General features: G+C 33.4%; 1 protein-coding gene across 1 annotated transcript; it reads right to left on the bottom strand.

Moving 5' to 3' along the window:
- Positions 1 to 697: 697 nt before the first annotated feature.
- Positions 698 to 16,160, bottom strand: LOC125077559. The gene is made up of 7 exons (XM_047689497.1): positions 16,039 to 16,160; positions 11,766 to 11,876; positions 9,576 to 9,702; positions 3,243 to 3,386; positions 1,489 to 3,024; positions 1,220 to 1,411; positions 698 to 1,125 (listed from the first exon to the last, which is right to left on the bottom strand). The coding sequence occupies exons 2-7, from the start codon at positions 11,871 to 11,873 to the stop codon at positions 983 to 985; spliced, it is 2,250 nt and encodes a 749-aa protein (XP_047545453.1). The 5' UTR covers positions 11,874 to 11,876; positions 16,039 to 16,160; the 3' UTR covers positions 698 to 982.
- Positions 16,161 to 17,068: the final 908 nt, after the last annotated feature.

The raw sequence follows: 17,068 nt of genomic DNA, 5'->3' as shown, positions 1-17,068 counted from the left end.
AGAATTGCTTGTAAACAACACTGTACATATTCCAAAATATTTGGTAACGGAAAAAGCACAACGGATTTTATTTTTGGATTATATTTTTATGAATGATTACGTGCTTAGTTTATTATTACTTTTATGAATTAATTTTTAGCATTAGCATTTTATTTTTTTTAGAAACCTATAGTTATTTATTAAATATACATGAATTTGTTTGTTTATAAACATTTGGCAATTAAAATAATATGTATTTAAAATTGCATTTTAAGTGATAATGTGAAAATGTGTGTATTAACTATTAGGTAGTTAATACACACATTAACTAACTAAGGTAGTCTAAGTAGCTAACTAAGTTTGTAGAGCTGAAGAACACTTTTAACATTTCAAGAAGAATCAAAACATCGCTGTTACTATTATTGCTACTTAGCCACTTTACCTCAATTAGCTATTAATTATTGTAAGGCGCTTTGAAATTTAATAAAAACAACAATTGCACTCGGGCGTTATAACTTTTGTAGAAACATTCTCGTGCCTTTTGTTTCAAAATTGTCCCTTAAATACATAAATATATTTTCGTGAGATACTTTATTTATCCACTTCATACATTTTGAATATTTTCCGCAGATCAAATTTTTATATCACTAAAAATTTACGTTTGTTTCACACTTGTCACTTGCTCTACGAAAATGCAGATGTGAATAAAATTCAGTTGAAACACTTAACACTTTATTGAGACGCTAACGACAATTTATAAACAGATAAAAAGTAATAATAATAATAATAATATTGGTAGGTGTTATCGCGACTCATGTAACGAAGTTAAAGCCGACACTGACGATCCGCTTGACCTCAACAACCCGGCCTCTGTCGACACTGCTAATCGACATCATTGGTTAATAGGACCCATTTATTCGGGCATTATTCACTTAAACTTAACAACATATTTTGAATATTTATATTATATCTAACTATGCTTAGGGCTATTAAGTGTTTCATGTCACGCTTTTATCGATGTAGCTTCGATTTTCTGTTTTCTCACTATGAAGTACTTCTCTATGCCCCAGGAAATCGCAGTGAGCCATGTAAATATATTGAGACAATGTAATATGACAGTCGTGGAAGCACCATCCTTTATCCAACCTAGAAGAAAGCAGTTTCGTTATTATACATTTTTAAATTCGGTATGTTATAAACAAAAAATATGTTAATGTTTATATTTTTTAGAAAATCTTACCAACAACTGGTCCCAAGGTTAAATAAACAACTCCAGCTGTTAACAGTTGTATCCCTGTAGCACCTGGCAGCTTATGTAGAGGTACATGTGTAGGAATTACAAGAGCCATAAATACTGTTCGAAGACCCTTTCCAAAGCCTATGATTATTGCCACCATAAGTACTACGCTATAATCTTGACAATAAGCTAGTACTGAAATAGTAAAAAACAGTTCTTAGTATAGAGATTTGGCTAAAAATTTTATTATTTCTTAAGAAAAATATAATTACCTACTCTACCCATGGCCATTGATAAGACACCGAATAAGAAAAAAGAATTGTTATCCCATCCAATCTTCCCAGCTACAAATGGAATACAAAATCTAACGCAAATATCTACTCCTGCTAACAGTGACATGAAGAAAGCTACTTGGGGTTTGGTCATCCCGTAGTCGCCGAGAATAAACGGTGTCAGTATTGAAAAGTTTAATTCATTAAAGTTAGCCAATGTAATGCCCAACATTAGGTTAATAAATGTAAAATCTTTAAGAAGATCCAAGTCAAAGAACATTGCAACCTTTTGGCAGAACGTTAGTTCATGGTCTTCGGCTTCTTGATCTTCTTTTTTTGGCTCAACTTTTTCTTCAAAAACGTCATCCTCTGAAGGACTATTTACAAAAAGTTTGAACTTATTCGATTGGTAATCATCTTCACTTTCTTTTAAGTATTGCTCTAATTTTAAAGAGGCTTGCTTAAGCACTTCACTTTCATAATTAAAGTTATTAGATTTCCTTCTATGCTTCGTGCGATATGACTGGTTGCTGTGATTGTCTTTTAGATACTTTCGTTCTTCTGATTCAATTTGATTCTTTAATGAGATATTGCTATGATTGTCCTTGTGATATTTTTCGCTATATTGTCCATCCATTTTAAAAGATTTGAGACTTTTTGTTCCCGCTAAATGCTTTTCTGCTTTATCTGCAATATATTTTGCTTTTTCGGGGTCTATTTTTTCAACTACAGCTTTTTCATCTGCTTTTAAATCTTGAGGGGCTTTTAATGTTGGACAATCTTCTATTTCGGATTCTTCAATCTGAGTATTTAGAGTAATTGAAGTTTTACGTTTAGGCTTATTTGTTTGTTTGGATTCTCGATCCTGCATCAGAGCGCCTAGATTAGCGGAGGAATTTTTTTTAGATTCATTTAGATATAATGTTGACGATTTTCTTGATCGATTTTCTAATAAATTAGACATAGATGGTTTTTTTGAATTAAGGCGAGATGTTTTAGCAGATCCTTCTCTGGAAGATAGCTTACTTCGGGATTGCCTTGATTGACTAAAATAACCGTCATTTGCTCGTAACATCATCGGCACTCCTGGATCAGTTATTTCATACCCTGGCGTCACTGGGTCATCTTCATTATACAGATACTGACTCGAAAAAAGACTAAGGTTTTTTATCTTTGATACTTGACTGAAATATCCACTTTCCTCAACATTTTTATCATTAGGTAAATTGTCTGTTTGTGTATTTGGAGCTATTAATCGCTCCTCATCTTGATCTTTAGAATCTGACGATTTAGAATGCCATTCCACAGGCTGTAGTAAAAGAGCGCAAGCCACTGAATGTAATGCAAATCCACTTATAATAAGAATCGTCCCAGTTTCGCCAAAGGAAGCAAACAGTGCAGTTATTATATGCGGCCATACTATTGGACCTAGGCCTGTCGTAGTCCATGATAATCCCGTAGCTAATCTTCTTCTATTTCTCCAATAGGTATTTAGAGCTAAGGCATTGGCGGAACTGCTTATACCATATCCAGCACCTGAAAATGTAGTTAGCATATCTTAAATTAAATATTCCTCGCTTAAGGTTTTATTACACGTTTATGATTTATTTAATGTGCAGGTATTAATCCGAATCCAAGTGTTATTTTACAAAAAATACCATTCAATTTATTTTGTAATAGAACTTATACGTTATAATTTTAGTAAATAATATATTAATAATTAGGTCATTTGTATTTTTTGGTTCTTTACTTACCATAAAGAATTGAGAAACATATTAAATACGTGATAAAGTTGTAGGAAAATGCGGTTAATACTAAAGCTATGAACACCACAATCGTTCCAGTTAGTGATACTTGTCGATAGCTGAAGATTTTAAAGACGGGGCCATTAGCTAATCCTGTAAAGAAAATATTGTTTTAAATGTAAAACGAATATCTAATAAACTATTCAACGGAAATTAAAATTATAAGATAAATTATTTTCATTTAGTTACGAGTCAGAGCGTATTAAGTCTCAGTTATCGGTAATTTGATTGGTAAGCCGCATGATCGGGCTAATAAAAGTTTTTTAGATTTGTTTCTTTAATATTCACAATAGCATCGACTTGAGTTTGCCCTCATAGGTCATATTTCAGCCAGGGCAGTTATTGTATGCAGCCAGAGATTTCGTTTGACATTACTTTTTCGCATTCTTATAAATAGAAATGAACTATGCGAGTTGCCGAAGAAAGACCACAGTGGCGTGCATTTGGAAAGGCCTATGTCCAGCAGTGGACGAATAAGGGCTTATGATTATGATGATGAACTATCGAGGTTAAACAATGTGTGATCATTAAAACACCATGTAAGAAACACAGTATCTTATCATGTCTCTCAACCCATAACTATAAGTGTGACTCATAAGTACTATGATTAATTATTAACCGACTTCAAAAAGGAGGAGGTTATTTTTAGAATTCAATGTTAATATTAGTAAGCAATCGTATTACATGTAAAAATAACTGAAGTCACATAGAGAAGGAGATAGATCACGAGAATAGGTATAAACTGAAGATCTTGGGTACCATTCCAGTCCACTGCCAATCAATTTAAACAAAGCTTCATTAGTCTTTATAAGTCATCTCGAGCTCGTCGGCGAAGGACAACGTCGTAAGGAGACCAGTATCGTATCATATGTATGCGCATAATATCCACTATATAATTCATACAGAGTTGCGTGGATGAATATTCTTCAAAACTTCCTTTGAACTGGAGTGGAGGATTTTGCCCTCCAGTGGGATAAATAAGAATTCTTTCTGTACATCTAACTGTACTGTAACTCTTAAAACTGATGACTATGATTATGTGAAATAAAATTCTAACGCAAAATGGAACAGCTGCTTAATAAAAAATGTTCTGTTTTATTATCTCTTTGTAAATATATATATATATATATATATATATATGTGTTTATACATAGATTATCTACATATAGTCTATCACGATACGTTTTATGCTATTATCATTCATTTTTATGTTGATATTATATATAATTTAAAAATTATTTTACGTTAAATTAAAATGTTTTGAATAAAAACGGTTACAGTTAATATTTCGTTTCCAAATAGTTTGTGATAAAATGATAATTTACGGGTATAGTGAAAATATACAGTCGTACTTTTCAAAGCTCTATCTTTATTTAATTTTATTAAATACATTAGTGCCTATGTTTTAATACTTACACTACCTAAGCATTAGTGGACCATCACTACACTCTCACATAAGTTATTACACCACTGAGAAATGGATACTCCTGTTGAACAGCTGGTTAAAGGGATGGAGGAACTCTCTGCGATGTTCAGCCAAAGAATGGAAGAATTTGAAAGAAATTTGGTACCATCAAGCGCCTCTGCTCCTACGAATCCAACAATAAAGTCCTTGTCTGCCGAGTTTTACACATTCAAGTCCCTTGTGTGGAAATCGCTCGGACTACTCAAAGCCCAGATCGAGATTGTTGCAAATGGGTTGGATCGCATAGACTCTCAGTGTCGTAGGAAGGTTCTTCTCCTCCATGGTGTTAAAGAAGACCAAGGTGAAGAGGTCATGAAGAAAACGTTAGCTGTATTAACTGGCCAATTGAAGATGTCAGATGCTGCACCTGAAGTGATCGACTGCTGCCATCGCTTGGGGGTGAAGAGGGATGCTCCGCGTCCTATATTAATTCGTTTCACCTCCGTACACTTTCGCTCCAGAGTATGGAAGGCCAAGACGGCGCTGAAGGGTTCCAAAATAACAGTCACAGAATTTCTGACCAAGTCCCGTCAAGCTGTTTTCGTAGAAGCTCGGAAATATTTTGGAATAAAGAAGTGTTGGTCAGTAGACGGCGAAATTGTCATCCTTCTTCCAAACAATACCCGGAAAAAGATTACATCATCTTCCGAGCTCAAACAATTATTTGCTCAGCATCCAAATTGCCACAACTGATCACGGGTACTTTGTTTATAACTTCGCAATTCGGTCGGTTTATATCACTCTGCCGCTGTCTTTTACATTGCAGGGTATTGCTAATTTATATTATTGTAACTTAACTTTTATTTTGAACTATATTAACGTTTTATAACTTTATTTTTAACTACCTGTCCTATTAATTTGATGTTCATATAACAACTACTGTCAAATGTCACTATTTACTGCTATGGATTCTGACCTTTTGAGCCTGTACAAATTTTAAGTCTATCTTTGTTTATGTATACTAGATACCTTTTTTTTTTGTCATTTTAATAGTAGATTTACTTTGATACTTACTTTTAATTATTTTGTTTTTTTGGTAAAACTTACTTTTATTTTTATTTATATTTGATGTACATTGTGTTCATTTCTTAAGTGTAATGGATTTTTTTTTTTAAAGGTCAACTTATGTCTGAGGTTTGTGTAATGTTTTTAATTAGCAATTTTGTATTTATTTATTTTAAATACTTATATATTTATTTTAAATACATAGATATATATATTTTTAATATATTATATATTTTATATAATGTTGGATGAAGAATATTTTTCTTGTTCATCGGATGAATTTATGAGTGTTTCAAGTAGCAACAACACGTCAATTTCAGACTCTGAAACACTTGAAGTGAAATTGTCAAAAATATTTGATAATACTACTAACCTCCTCTCCTTAGTGCATATTAACGCACAGAGCTTAGTAGCTCACTACTCTGATCTTCTCACATCTTTCAGTACCGGCGTGGTTGACGGAATTCTTGTGTCCGAAACCTGGTTGAAACCGTCAATTCCATCTACCAGTTGTGCTCTTCCAGGTTATCAGTTATTCCGCAATGATCGCACTGCTCAGGGTGGTGGTGGCGTTGGTATTTACCTTCGCAGCAACATTCCTGTCAGTGTAGTCTCTTCTTCCCCTTCTCAATACACAGGCTATCTTGAGTATCTTTTCTTGGAGGTAGTCGTACATCATAAAAAAATTTTGCTTGGAGTGCTATATTGTCCAAGTGATAAGATAAATTATTTTAACACATTAGAAAGCCTTCTTGAAAATTTTGTCCCCTTGTACGATCACATTATATGCATGGGTGACTTAAACACATGCCTTTTGAAAAATGACTCCAGAGCACAAACCTTGAAAACGCTAATGTCATCTTTGAATTTAAACCTTCTTCCCATGACTTCTCCAACTCATTACTTTCCAAACAGCAGGCCTACACAACTTGATCTAATCACTGTCTCTAACCCCAATTTTGTTTTCTCTCACGGTCAAATGACTTCTCCATTCTCGTATCACGACCTAATTTTCATCACTTACAAAGTGCGACCTCCCAAGATTAGAGGCAAGGTTTTTCTTCTACGCGACTTTAAGCATATGGACCTGGAACGCTTGAGAGAGGATGTAAAAAATATTGACTGGGGACCTCTATTGTCAACTAATAATATTGATGACATGGTTGAATCACTGACTGCTGAACTGATACGTTTATATGATGTCCATGCACCTGTTCGCCCAGTGCGAATGAAACACGCGCCTGCTCCCTGGTTAACGCCGGTGATCAGAAGAACCATGGCTAAACGCGATAGAGCAAAAGCCCGACACAAAAAATTTCCATCGCAGGAAGGCCTTGACGCATACAAAAAACTTCGTAACATCTGCAACAGAATGTGTAGGGATGCCAAACGCCGCTATATTCACTTAACGCTTCAGAATCTTTCTCAAGCGCAAGTTTGGGGATTCTTACGGTCTTTAGGTGTGGGCAAAACCACGGATAGTTGTCAAACTGTTGTGGATCTCAATGCTTTAAATCATCACTTTACCACTCCGCCTATCACACTAGATAATGACACTAAAACAGCTACCCTGTCTTATTTGTCTCGTCTTGTCCCACCAGACCTACCCCCTTTCACTTTTGAACCAGTTTCGGAGGATACCGTAAAGAGGAATGTCAGGTCTATCTCCACGAAAGCCATCGGCAGTGACAATCTCAGCCTGGACATGATTCTTCCTGTGCTGGAGGATATTGCACCTGTGATCACACACATTATTAATTTCTCACTATCGTGCAATGTCTTTCCATCACTGTGGAGGAATGCCTATGTCATTCCATTACCAAAAACCTCCAATCCCTCCTCCCCTTCGCAATTCCGACCCATATCTATACTGCCCATCCTTTCTAAAGTCCTAGAGTCTGTGGTTCACAAGCAACTCTATTCCTATTTCACCATCAACAACCTCTTGTGTCCTTACCAATCCGGCTTCCGACCTTCCCACAGCACTGTTGGAGCACTGCTGAATATAACTGAGGACATGCGGTATGCTATGGATAATACCAAGCTTACTGTAATTGCCTTGTTGGACTTCAGCAATGCCTTCAACTCTGTTGATTTTGACATTCTTCTCGGTGTCCTCCGAGCAGTTAACATCTCTTCAACTACCATTGATTGGTTCCACTCCTATCTCTTCGGGCGCCGGCAATGTGTAAAAACAAAGGATTCATCCTCTGATTGGACAAACCTTACTGCCGGTGTTCCTCAAGGTGGCGTTCTCTCACCTCTGCTCTTCTCTATTTTTATTAATAATATATCACGTGTTATTTCTTCTCCCTTTCATCTGTATGCAGATGATTTGCAGTTGTATCGTCATTTTGAGTTGAGTGAGCTGTCTGACACTGTTAATTGCCTTAATGAAGATCTTTCAGCTGTTCAGTCCTGGGCTAAATCCTTTGGTTTATTGGTTAACACCGACAAATCTCAGGCCATGATTGTTGGTAGCAGTAGATTAAGAAGTAAAATAGACTGGTCATCTGTACCCTGTGTCATGTATGCTGGGGTTCCAATAGCATACCATGACAAAGTAAAAAATTTGGGCCTGATCATAGACTGCAACATGTCCTGGACTGCTCACCTCAACGATATCAGTAAGCGTTTTCATTACACTTTTCACTCTCTCAAACGTCTCCAATATTTTCTCCCCTTCAATACCAAAATTATGCTCGCTCAATCACTTCTTCTCCCAATTATTGACTACGCCGATGCCTGCTTTCTAGATGTGACGGAGGAGCAACTTAATAAGTTAGAGCGCCTACAAAACCTCGCTATTCGTTTTATTTTCGGGCTACGTAAGTATGACCATGTTTCTCATTTCCGCGCTCAACTTAAATGGCTCCCTATCCGATTTCGCCGAGATATGCACATCCTTTCAGTCCTGTTCAACATACTCAATAACCCGCATACTCCTTCGTACCTTAGCTCCCGGATCAACCTCCTACCCACTCCCATACGCTCCAGGCGCTCTTGCATCACTTCGATGCTTGATGTGCCTAGGAGTAATACAAAATTTCGTCTGCAATCGTTTACAGTACGAGCTCCGATACTGTGGAATAACCTGCCGAAATCCATCCAAAACAGTAGTAGTATTGATTTATTTAAAAGCCGCTTGAAACATTATTTTCTCTCACAAGCTAACCCTTCATCTTAACCTTACTTCTCCCCATGTCTTTTCTGTTTTATTTTGCATATTAAATTAACACCGATTTGTAAATATGTATGTATATGTATTTATATAGTATATATAAATAATATACGTAGTATATGTATTTTGTGTATTGTATTTTTATGTATGTTTATGTATTATATTTTTATTTATGTAAGTATTTATATTTTCATATTTCTTTATACTACAGTATGCACTATTTTGCCCGCTACATCACCCTGTCACTCACCTCCATAGGTTGACTGGAAGAAATCTCTTTTAGAGATAAGTCCACCTTTGCCTGTACATATATTACTGTACCATGATTGTAACATATTTTAGTGCAATAAAGAATATAATATAAATTAACGTTTAACGGGGTAATTTTTTAAGTCGAAATGAACATTCAAAGCCAAGTTTATTTCGACTTTTTAATAGTTCATTAATATTTATGTGCGATTGTTCTAGCTGGAATCGTAGATAATTATCGACGTCACAATATCTAAAATTGTGACTGAAGAAATTCTACATTTAGGTACGGTCTACGTATCTTTGGCACAATGCCTGAACATTAAAACACTGAAGTGCCGGTATGGTATCAGAGAGTTACCATGCGAGGCGCGTCACGCACCGACGCAAGAGGTCAGCGCGGCATTCATGTTGATGATGGTCGTCGTCTCCGAGCTGGTGATGCCCAGGCGGGAAAATTTGTCCCGGAACAGCAACCCAAACTGTTGCAGCATAGGCAGCGTTGACAACTACAATAGTATCATATTAAGTGTTAATTACTTTGCTGAATAAAAATATTTTTTTCAAATAAAATATAAGTTTTTTTTAAGGTACTTAAAAGTAAAATGACAAGGCGATGGAATGAGATAAAACACTTAAGTTTGAACCTTAATTTAATATTGTAGGTGACTTTTCATTCCCAATGTACTATTTAACAATAGGAAACAAAGATATAGATTTTTATTTTGTATTTTATCATTATAACACTAGGATTTAAATAAAATAAAATGTAAATTATCGTCATCATAAAGGCATTAGTTAAAATTTGATATTATCTATGATTTCACGTTTTGTTAATTTCAAGGATAGCCTAAAAACGTATTTACACGTCGCCCTTAAACTTAACATCGCCTGCTTATCATTTATCAGTAAATCATAACAAAAACAACGTCTAGACACTTCCAGACGCTGTATTTCGCATTTATAATACCTCACATCAGCGGTGAAGGAAAACATAGTGACGATCTTCACGTGTTTAATAAAATGCCACATCCATCAAATTTAAGGGGAGCATCCAGCAAGCGTGAATCTAAACTTTCTCAATGGGACTGCGGAGTTGTTTGTCATATTTTTATTTAATTAGACAGAATTAGACTGACTTTTGTTAGGTACTAACTACGTTCCCGAAGTACAGATTTAGAATAATGCGTCCAATAGTTTATTGTACTTTGTATATGTTTGTACAAACATAGCAATTTAAAGCAATTGCTTTGTTCCATAAATATTACACGTAGCAGTCGTACCTCTTATACGCGCATGTCTAATAGATATAACTAATATATTCAAGAGCATTCTATAAATTAGTTCCTCGCAGTCGCATACTGATTTTAACTAAACATAACTATATAATATAATCAATGGAAATATACAAACGCATATATAAATGAATTTAAACATATGTTTTTTAAGCCAGGTTGAAGATTATTTGTATAACTACAAATTTATCACGAGAATATAACTTTTGGGCCTAAACCTTAATCTTTATATCTGTAGAATTTATGTCGCGATTGTTAATTTTTATAGCGTTTAATAAAATTGTTGTAATTGTATGTGCATGTTTGAAATGACTCACACACGAGTCAATTTAATCGAGGTGTTAAAACTTTTAACAATAAAAGAACTTTACAAGTAAGTATTATATTATGTATATAAATAAATACATAAATAAGAAAACTTGTCGTACATATATTTAATTTATTTGATTTTTTGTGCGTCAATCACGTGAAACTAATCGGTAATCTACGCGGAATCACCCACAGATCGTTATAGGTTAATTTTTGGAATTTGTTGATTCTTCCCCCCTTTTTTATTTGATATCCAGCAAAAGTATAACACCTAGTCTATTAAAGAATAGTTATATGATGTGGCTGCGTTAGATAATATATTGTTAAAAGTTAAATAAATAACCAGGGACACAACTGAAAAGACGATCGAAGAACAACTTTATCATCACGGCTAAACCACGCTGTAGATATTTACAATGCCTTGATCCATAAAACATTAGTTTTCCTTATATTACCACTTCAGATAATTTTTTACGTCACCTTGTACTTTTTTTTACAATTTGTTTGATATTTCATATTAGTTCGTCTATGGTTGTGACACTTAAAGATAGGATTTATTAATACATTAGAACAGGCAATGAACACTGCACTCTTTCATGTCCACCTATGCTATATAAACTGAGAGTTAATTTAGTAAAATATCAGGTTTCATATCATGTTATTGTAAATTAAAAATCATTTTGTAAGTTTAAGTAATTGTATTAAAGTAAAACAAAAAAAAATGTATTATTTCCTAATTTAAAAATTTCCAAAATATTATTTAATATTTATTTTTAAGAATCTTGTTTATGTGTTTTGTTATTTAATATTTTTTTAAAAGAAACATTTAATTTTAAACAAATGTGTATACTACAATTATTCATGAATAAACGATGACAATTTATAAGGCAATATAAAATGAGAATGATTAATATCGTGAGATTTTTTTAAGTGAGTCATTTGACCTAAAAACACAGAAAATAACTCACGTTAGAAAATCCAGCTGCAATAACGATCATCCATCCCCAACCGCCATCCGGGGGAATGAAATCTCCATCTTTTTTTATCTTCAAATTCAACTGTTTCGGTTTATTCATCGTCTGTAATTTCGTAAAAAACACTAATGTAATTAATCAAGCACGGGACATCGATAGTCTGTCGACTGCAATACATCTACTTGAAACCGATACGAGCCGGTTTGTCAGATCTGACTTGTAGAACGTAACCGTTTAAAATGATAAGTATTGATTGTACGCGTTTATTAAATGGGACAATTATGATAGAGATAAATAATATATATTATACGAAGACGGTTAATTGGGATACTCGGATTCTAGAGATAGTCTTTATTTGTACAGGAAATCCTTATCTCTATGACATTTCCATGGTTTGTTTGTTTGCACGTTATAAAAATATGATATCATTTGAAAAGATGTCGGATTATCTTGAATCTTTTAATTTATTGCTTTTGCATATATTGCATTAAGCATACATCACTAAATAAACAACAGTGACGTACACGGCTCAATAATGACGGATCAGCATATAAAATTATCAGAATAGGTATTTTTATTTCACGTGATAACAAAAGCAATAGTCCAATCAATCAAATAATTATTGCGACCTCGTCATGTGCCGCATTTGCAGTTTCGATTCATTTTAAATATTAAAAAATTAATCGATTCGAATTCCATTTTTAAATTAACTTGAAAAATAGGAATTTACATTCTAATTCATTTGTTATTATGACAAATCATGAATCTTAATGTTAAGCCGATTCGAACCAATTAATTTGCACTCACTGTTTGTTCTTAAAACGGCTTAACCGTATTTTTTTTTATGGCATTGGTTGGCGGACGACCATATGGGCCACCTGATGGTAAGTGGTCACCACCGTCCATAGACAAAGGCGCTGTAAGAAATATTAACTATTCCTTACATCACCTATGCGCCACCAACCTTGGGAACTAAGATGTTATGTCCCTTGTGCCTGTGATTACACTGGCTCACTCACCCTTCTAACCGGAACACAACAATACAGAGTACTATTATTTGGCGGTAGAATATCTGATGAGTGGGTGGTACCTACCCAGACGGGCTTGACTTACTTCAAGTAATTCTTCAGTAACTAAAACTACAAGTAACTAAAGATCAAACATGATATCATGGAATATAATGAATAAAAATATAAATAGTAAGTTTATTTTATGTTTATAAACACTTGTGTGTATCATATTAATATAATCCTTCTTTATTTCTAAAATAGACGTTATAGAGCCATATATAATGAGCTATGTATAATTAGATACACTAATTTGAAGAAGTTAAACTTTGATTAGATAAAAATTGTCACACTTATTACTATCAGAATGTTTCAGACGACAAACAAATAAACTCAGAGAGCATACCGCGAAGGTATTTCTTTCTCAGTAAGAAAGCTGTTAATTGCATACAAATTTCATTATCTTATCGTATTAAATTATAACGAGCTAGCCCTTAGTCAGCTAATGACGACACGTCACAACATAATGTTCCGATAGCTTGTTGCTCCTGATAGAATAGCCACGTGTTTATAGGCCTTTATTTTATATGTTTTGCTTAAATCGACATAAATTAAACATTCTGAAAAGGTGGAATGGTTATAATTATCTTTATTTTAAAACAATAACATTGCTATTGAAGTTAACTGCCTGACTAATTTGTGTTTGTATAAACAGGTAATTTCGGAAAACAGTTATTTAACTCCAATTACATATGTTCTTGACAATTAACATTTGCAGTTGTATGTAGCGATGCAGACCTTATTCTTTTCTTTTTTTTTAAATTATCCCTCTGATGGTACCTGACCGAGGCCTATAGTAATTCTAACAATTCTCACGTTAACCATTCCCGACACGTCTGCACACCAACCAATTACGATCCTTTATAAGCAATTACACTGACTTAATTAATTCTGTTAATATTATATTAATTAATTAATGCGCAAATCAAATATACAATGTATTCGTTCTCATGGCTAAGCGCTAATCAATATTCCCGATGTTTGTAGAAGATATGTTGATATGACATTTCGTATGCTATACGTGAGCATCATATATCATAATTTGTGGAATCGCATTGTACGCATACATTTTGTATCGAGTACCATGTATAAGTTCTAAGTATAAACATTTATTTTTTTGTAGGTTTCGATTTTCAAATAATTCGATATAAATATAAATAGACTAGTACGTCTGGTTGAGTTTAATAGACTTTGAACGTTGACCGATCATTATGAAAGCAAGCAAAAAATATATGTATTTTCTTATGGAAAAAATTGGGACTTAAGATCAACCTGCATAAAAAAAAAGGTATATATGTGAATTTATATTCTTTATCATTTAGGGAGCACCATAAATGACACTCGCAAAACTTACACTAAATTATACATTAGGATTAACTTAAGTTGCATGAGGAGTCTGTCTCATCGCTAAATCAGGCATCACATCCAGACAAGCTTTCGGCAGAGGAGAGATTGTAATATATATGGAAAGGGTACAATGCTTTTAAATTGAGAATACGTTATATACTGCATGTATACGTAATATTTCAAAAATAATATATATATATATATAATAATAGGTATTTATATATTAAAATAACGTGAAAAATTTTAACAACGACTATGTTTAATTCGTAATATTAAAACTATTAGTTATAATCCTTAATCATATTTTAAAAAAAAAACGGTTAATTGATTGCACAACGCACTAGAACATAATATTAATCTTCTCAATCTAACTATACCTAGTTAATGACTCTCAAGGATTAATACTACCCACGTGATAATAATAACATATTAATACCTATACTTAATTTATTGAAATGAATGATTCCATTTCATTATACATGATATAATATTATAAATGCAAAAGTTACTCTTTCTGTCTCTACGTTACGCTTTCACGTACAAACTGAACAGAATTTAATGAAATTTGGTTCCTTTTTCCCCTGAAATGTAAACGGAGCTACGGGCTACAACAAGTTATGCTAGACATCTATTCATTTATATATGTTCGGGTTAATGCGTTTCTTAACTAATCAAAGTCAAAATCATTATTATTATTATTTTAATTCGATACCACTCCAGTATTGTACCTTTATGTTAGTATCGATCCGCAAACAATACGTACAAAACCTATACCACTACCTATGTACCATTACCACCGGTTCGGAAAGAATCATCATATACCTGAGAGCCAATTCTACTTATTTATAACTGTTACGACACGCTTCCGATTCTATTTCGATTCAAATTCGATAAAACTGTAACTGGTTTGTGTGTTAGTAGAATAGGAAAACGGTTAAACGGTAACGATTACGTTAAAATTATTGATTAAATTCGTCCAATTATTTCCATCTAACAAGGTCGTTTTATCTAAGGATTGTCATCTCTAAAGTAGTAACCATTCATCACAAATTACATCGCCAACAACAGTAGGTACTAAGTACTTAGTATTTAGTGTTCCGGTTTTAAGCGTAAGTGTAACTACAAGTATGAAATTTCTATGGGATGTTTAACATTTCTAACAGTGCCAACAGTGGCAGTGGTGATCACTTAACATCAAGTTACCCATTTGTATATAAATTGTAATTGACAGGTTATTTGAACTTTACAAATGGAAATATTTCACCGTTTTCTCGAATCCTGCCGTAAAAGCGCAAGCATTATTGGTGGTAGGGCTTTGCGCAAGTCTCTTTGGGTCTGTAACAAACACTTCCGGTTCCGGTAAATCATTGTAACTAAAGGCACAAGAGACATCTTAGCGCTCGAGGTTGGTGGCACTGCAACGTGGCGATGCAAGGAATGGTTTATATTTCTTACAGCGCCAATGTCCCGTGCGCCTACTTACATGCACAAAAAATACATTATGCCACTAAAGTACTAAACCGTCGATAAGTACCGGTTGAGAAGTAACGAATTCTTGCAGATATTAATAGTATCTAGAATAACTTATTAACGTACCAATACTAAAATTCTAATAAACCAACTAAGAATATTTCATATGTTTCCACGCGATAGATCCAACTGATTCTAAATAATTTTATGATTCATTTATTTAATATGTGAATAAAATATTGTCATTGTCAGATGCACTCGGCCACGTACCAAATAGATTTTTTACCATTTACATATTATACATAGTTTTGAGACTTTAAATCTTATTCCATAATGAATGTGTGTGTTTGTAGAACATAATAAAACTTTTGTAAATAACGTACCTTTATCAATAGGGTGCTAGCTACATAATTCTGTTGGCGTTGATTTTATCGTTGGCAAAGCACGCTTACCGACGCGTGATCTCATACTGACACACTATGGAAACATACTCGTTAGTATAATCAGCGTTTAATGCAACAATAAAATAAATACAAGTATCCGTTAATAACTTTATCATTATTTTATAATAATCGATTAGTCTTTAATATCTATACAATAAAACTCTTGTACTTGGTACTGTCTCTTCCATTATAACGAATATCAGTGACACAATTAATTAAAGGTAATTAGGTAAACTGAGTAATATCACAGACAACATAGTTTGATATGACCACTAACTTATGTATACTGTCCAAAAAGTCGTATTTTAAATTTTAATTAATTCATCGCAGTTTAAAATAATAAGTGTAATGCTCCTTATCAATTTAGGTAGCAAAATTATGAACTATAGTGATTAGTTTTTTCATGCGTAACTTTATCAATGACCTCTTGTTATTTTGTCATGATTATATTATCTTTTATATAATATATAGACAAAACATTAATACACCTTAGCAACTGCCTAAAGATCTTTTATATTCAACTCCTTAAGAGCGCACTTAAAATAGAATAGTTTTACAGGTCCCGTAAAACGTTTCGTTTACGTTACTATTCAACTGAACATAATATATAATTCCATAAAAAAAATCCAAATAATATAAAACTCTAAGACGAAATAGAGCAATAAATTATTAATCAGATTTGAGCCCATAAATGTCACTCTATATTTTTTCTGAAGTCTGTTAAAATACTTACACCATTATTATTAAGTTGAAATAATTTGTACACAAATAAAATTAAGTAATACTATGGATAATTGTTTTTAACCCATGCAACTCTGTCGATACTTCGAGCAAAATAATTAAAATTTAAAAAATAAAATAAGATGAGCCGAGCCGCTGTGAGTTCGTGAAATAGGTTTAAGACTTCTTTATAGATTTGGGTGAAATATACTATTTTATTAGAATACACCATTCAAACCGAAACAAAACC

This window comes from Vanessa atalanta, chromosome 4 (assembly GCF_905147765.1).
Source record: "Vanessa atalanta chromosome 4, ilVanAtal1.2, whole genome shotgun sequence".
In the NCBI taxonomy this organism is placed as follows: domain Eukaryota; kingdom Metazoa; phylum Arthropoda; class Insecta; order Lepidoptera; family Nymphalidae; genus Vanessa; species Vanessa atalanta.
The sequence above is the reverse complement of the archived record's forward strand: the minus strand, read 5'-3'. Positions and strand labels throughout refer to the sequence as shown.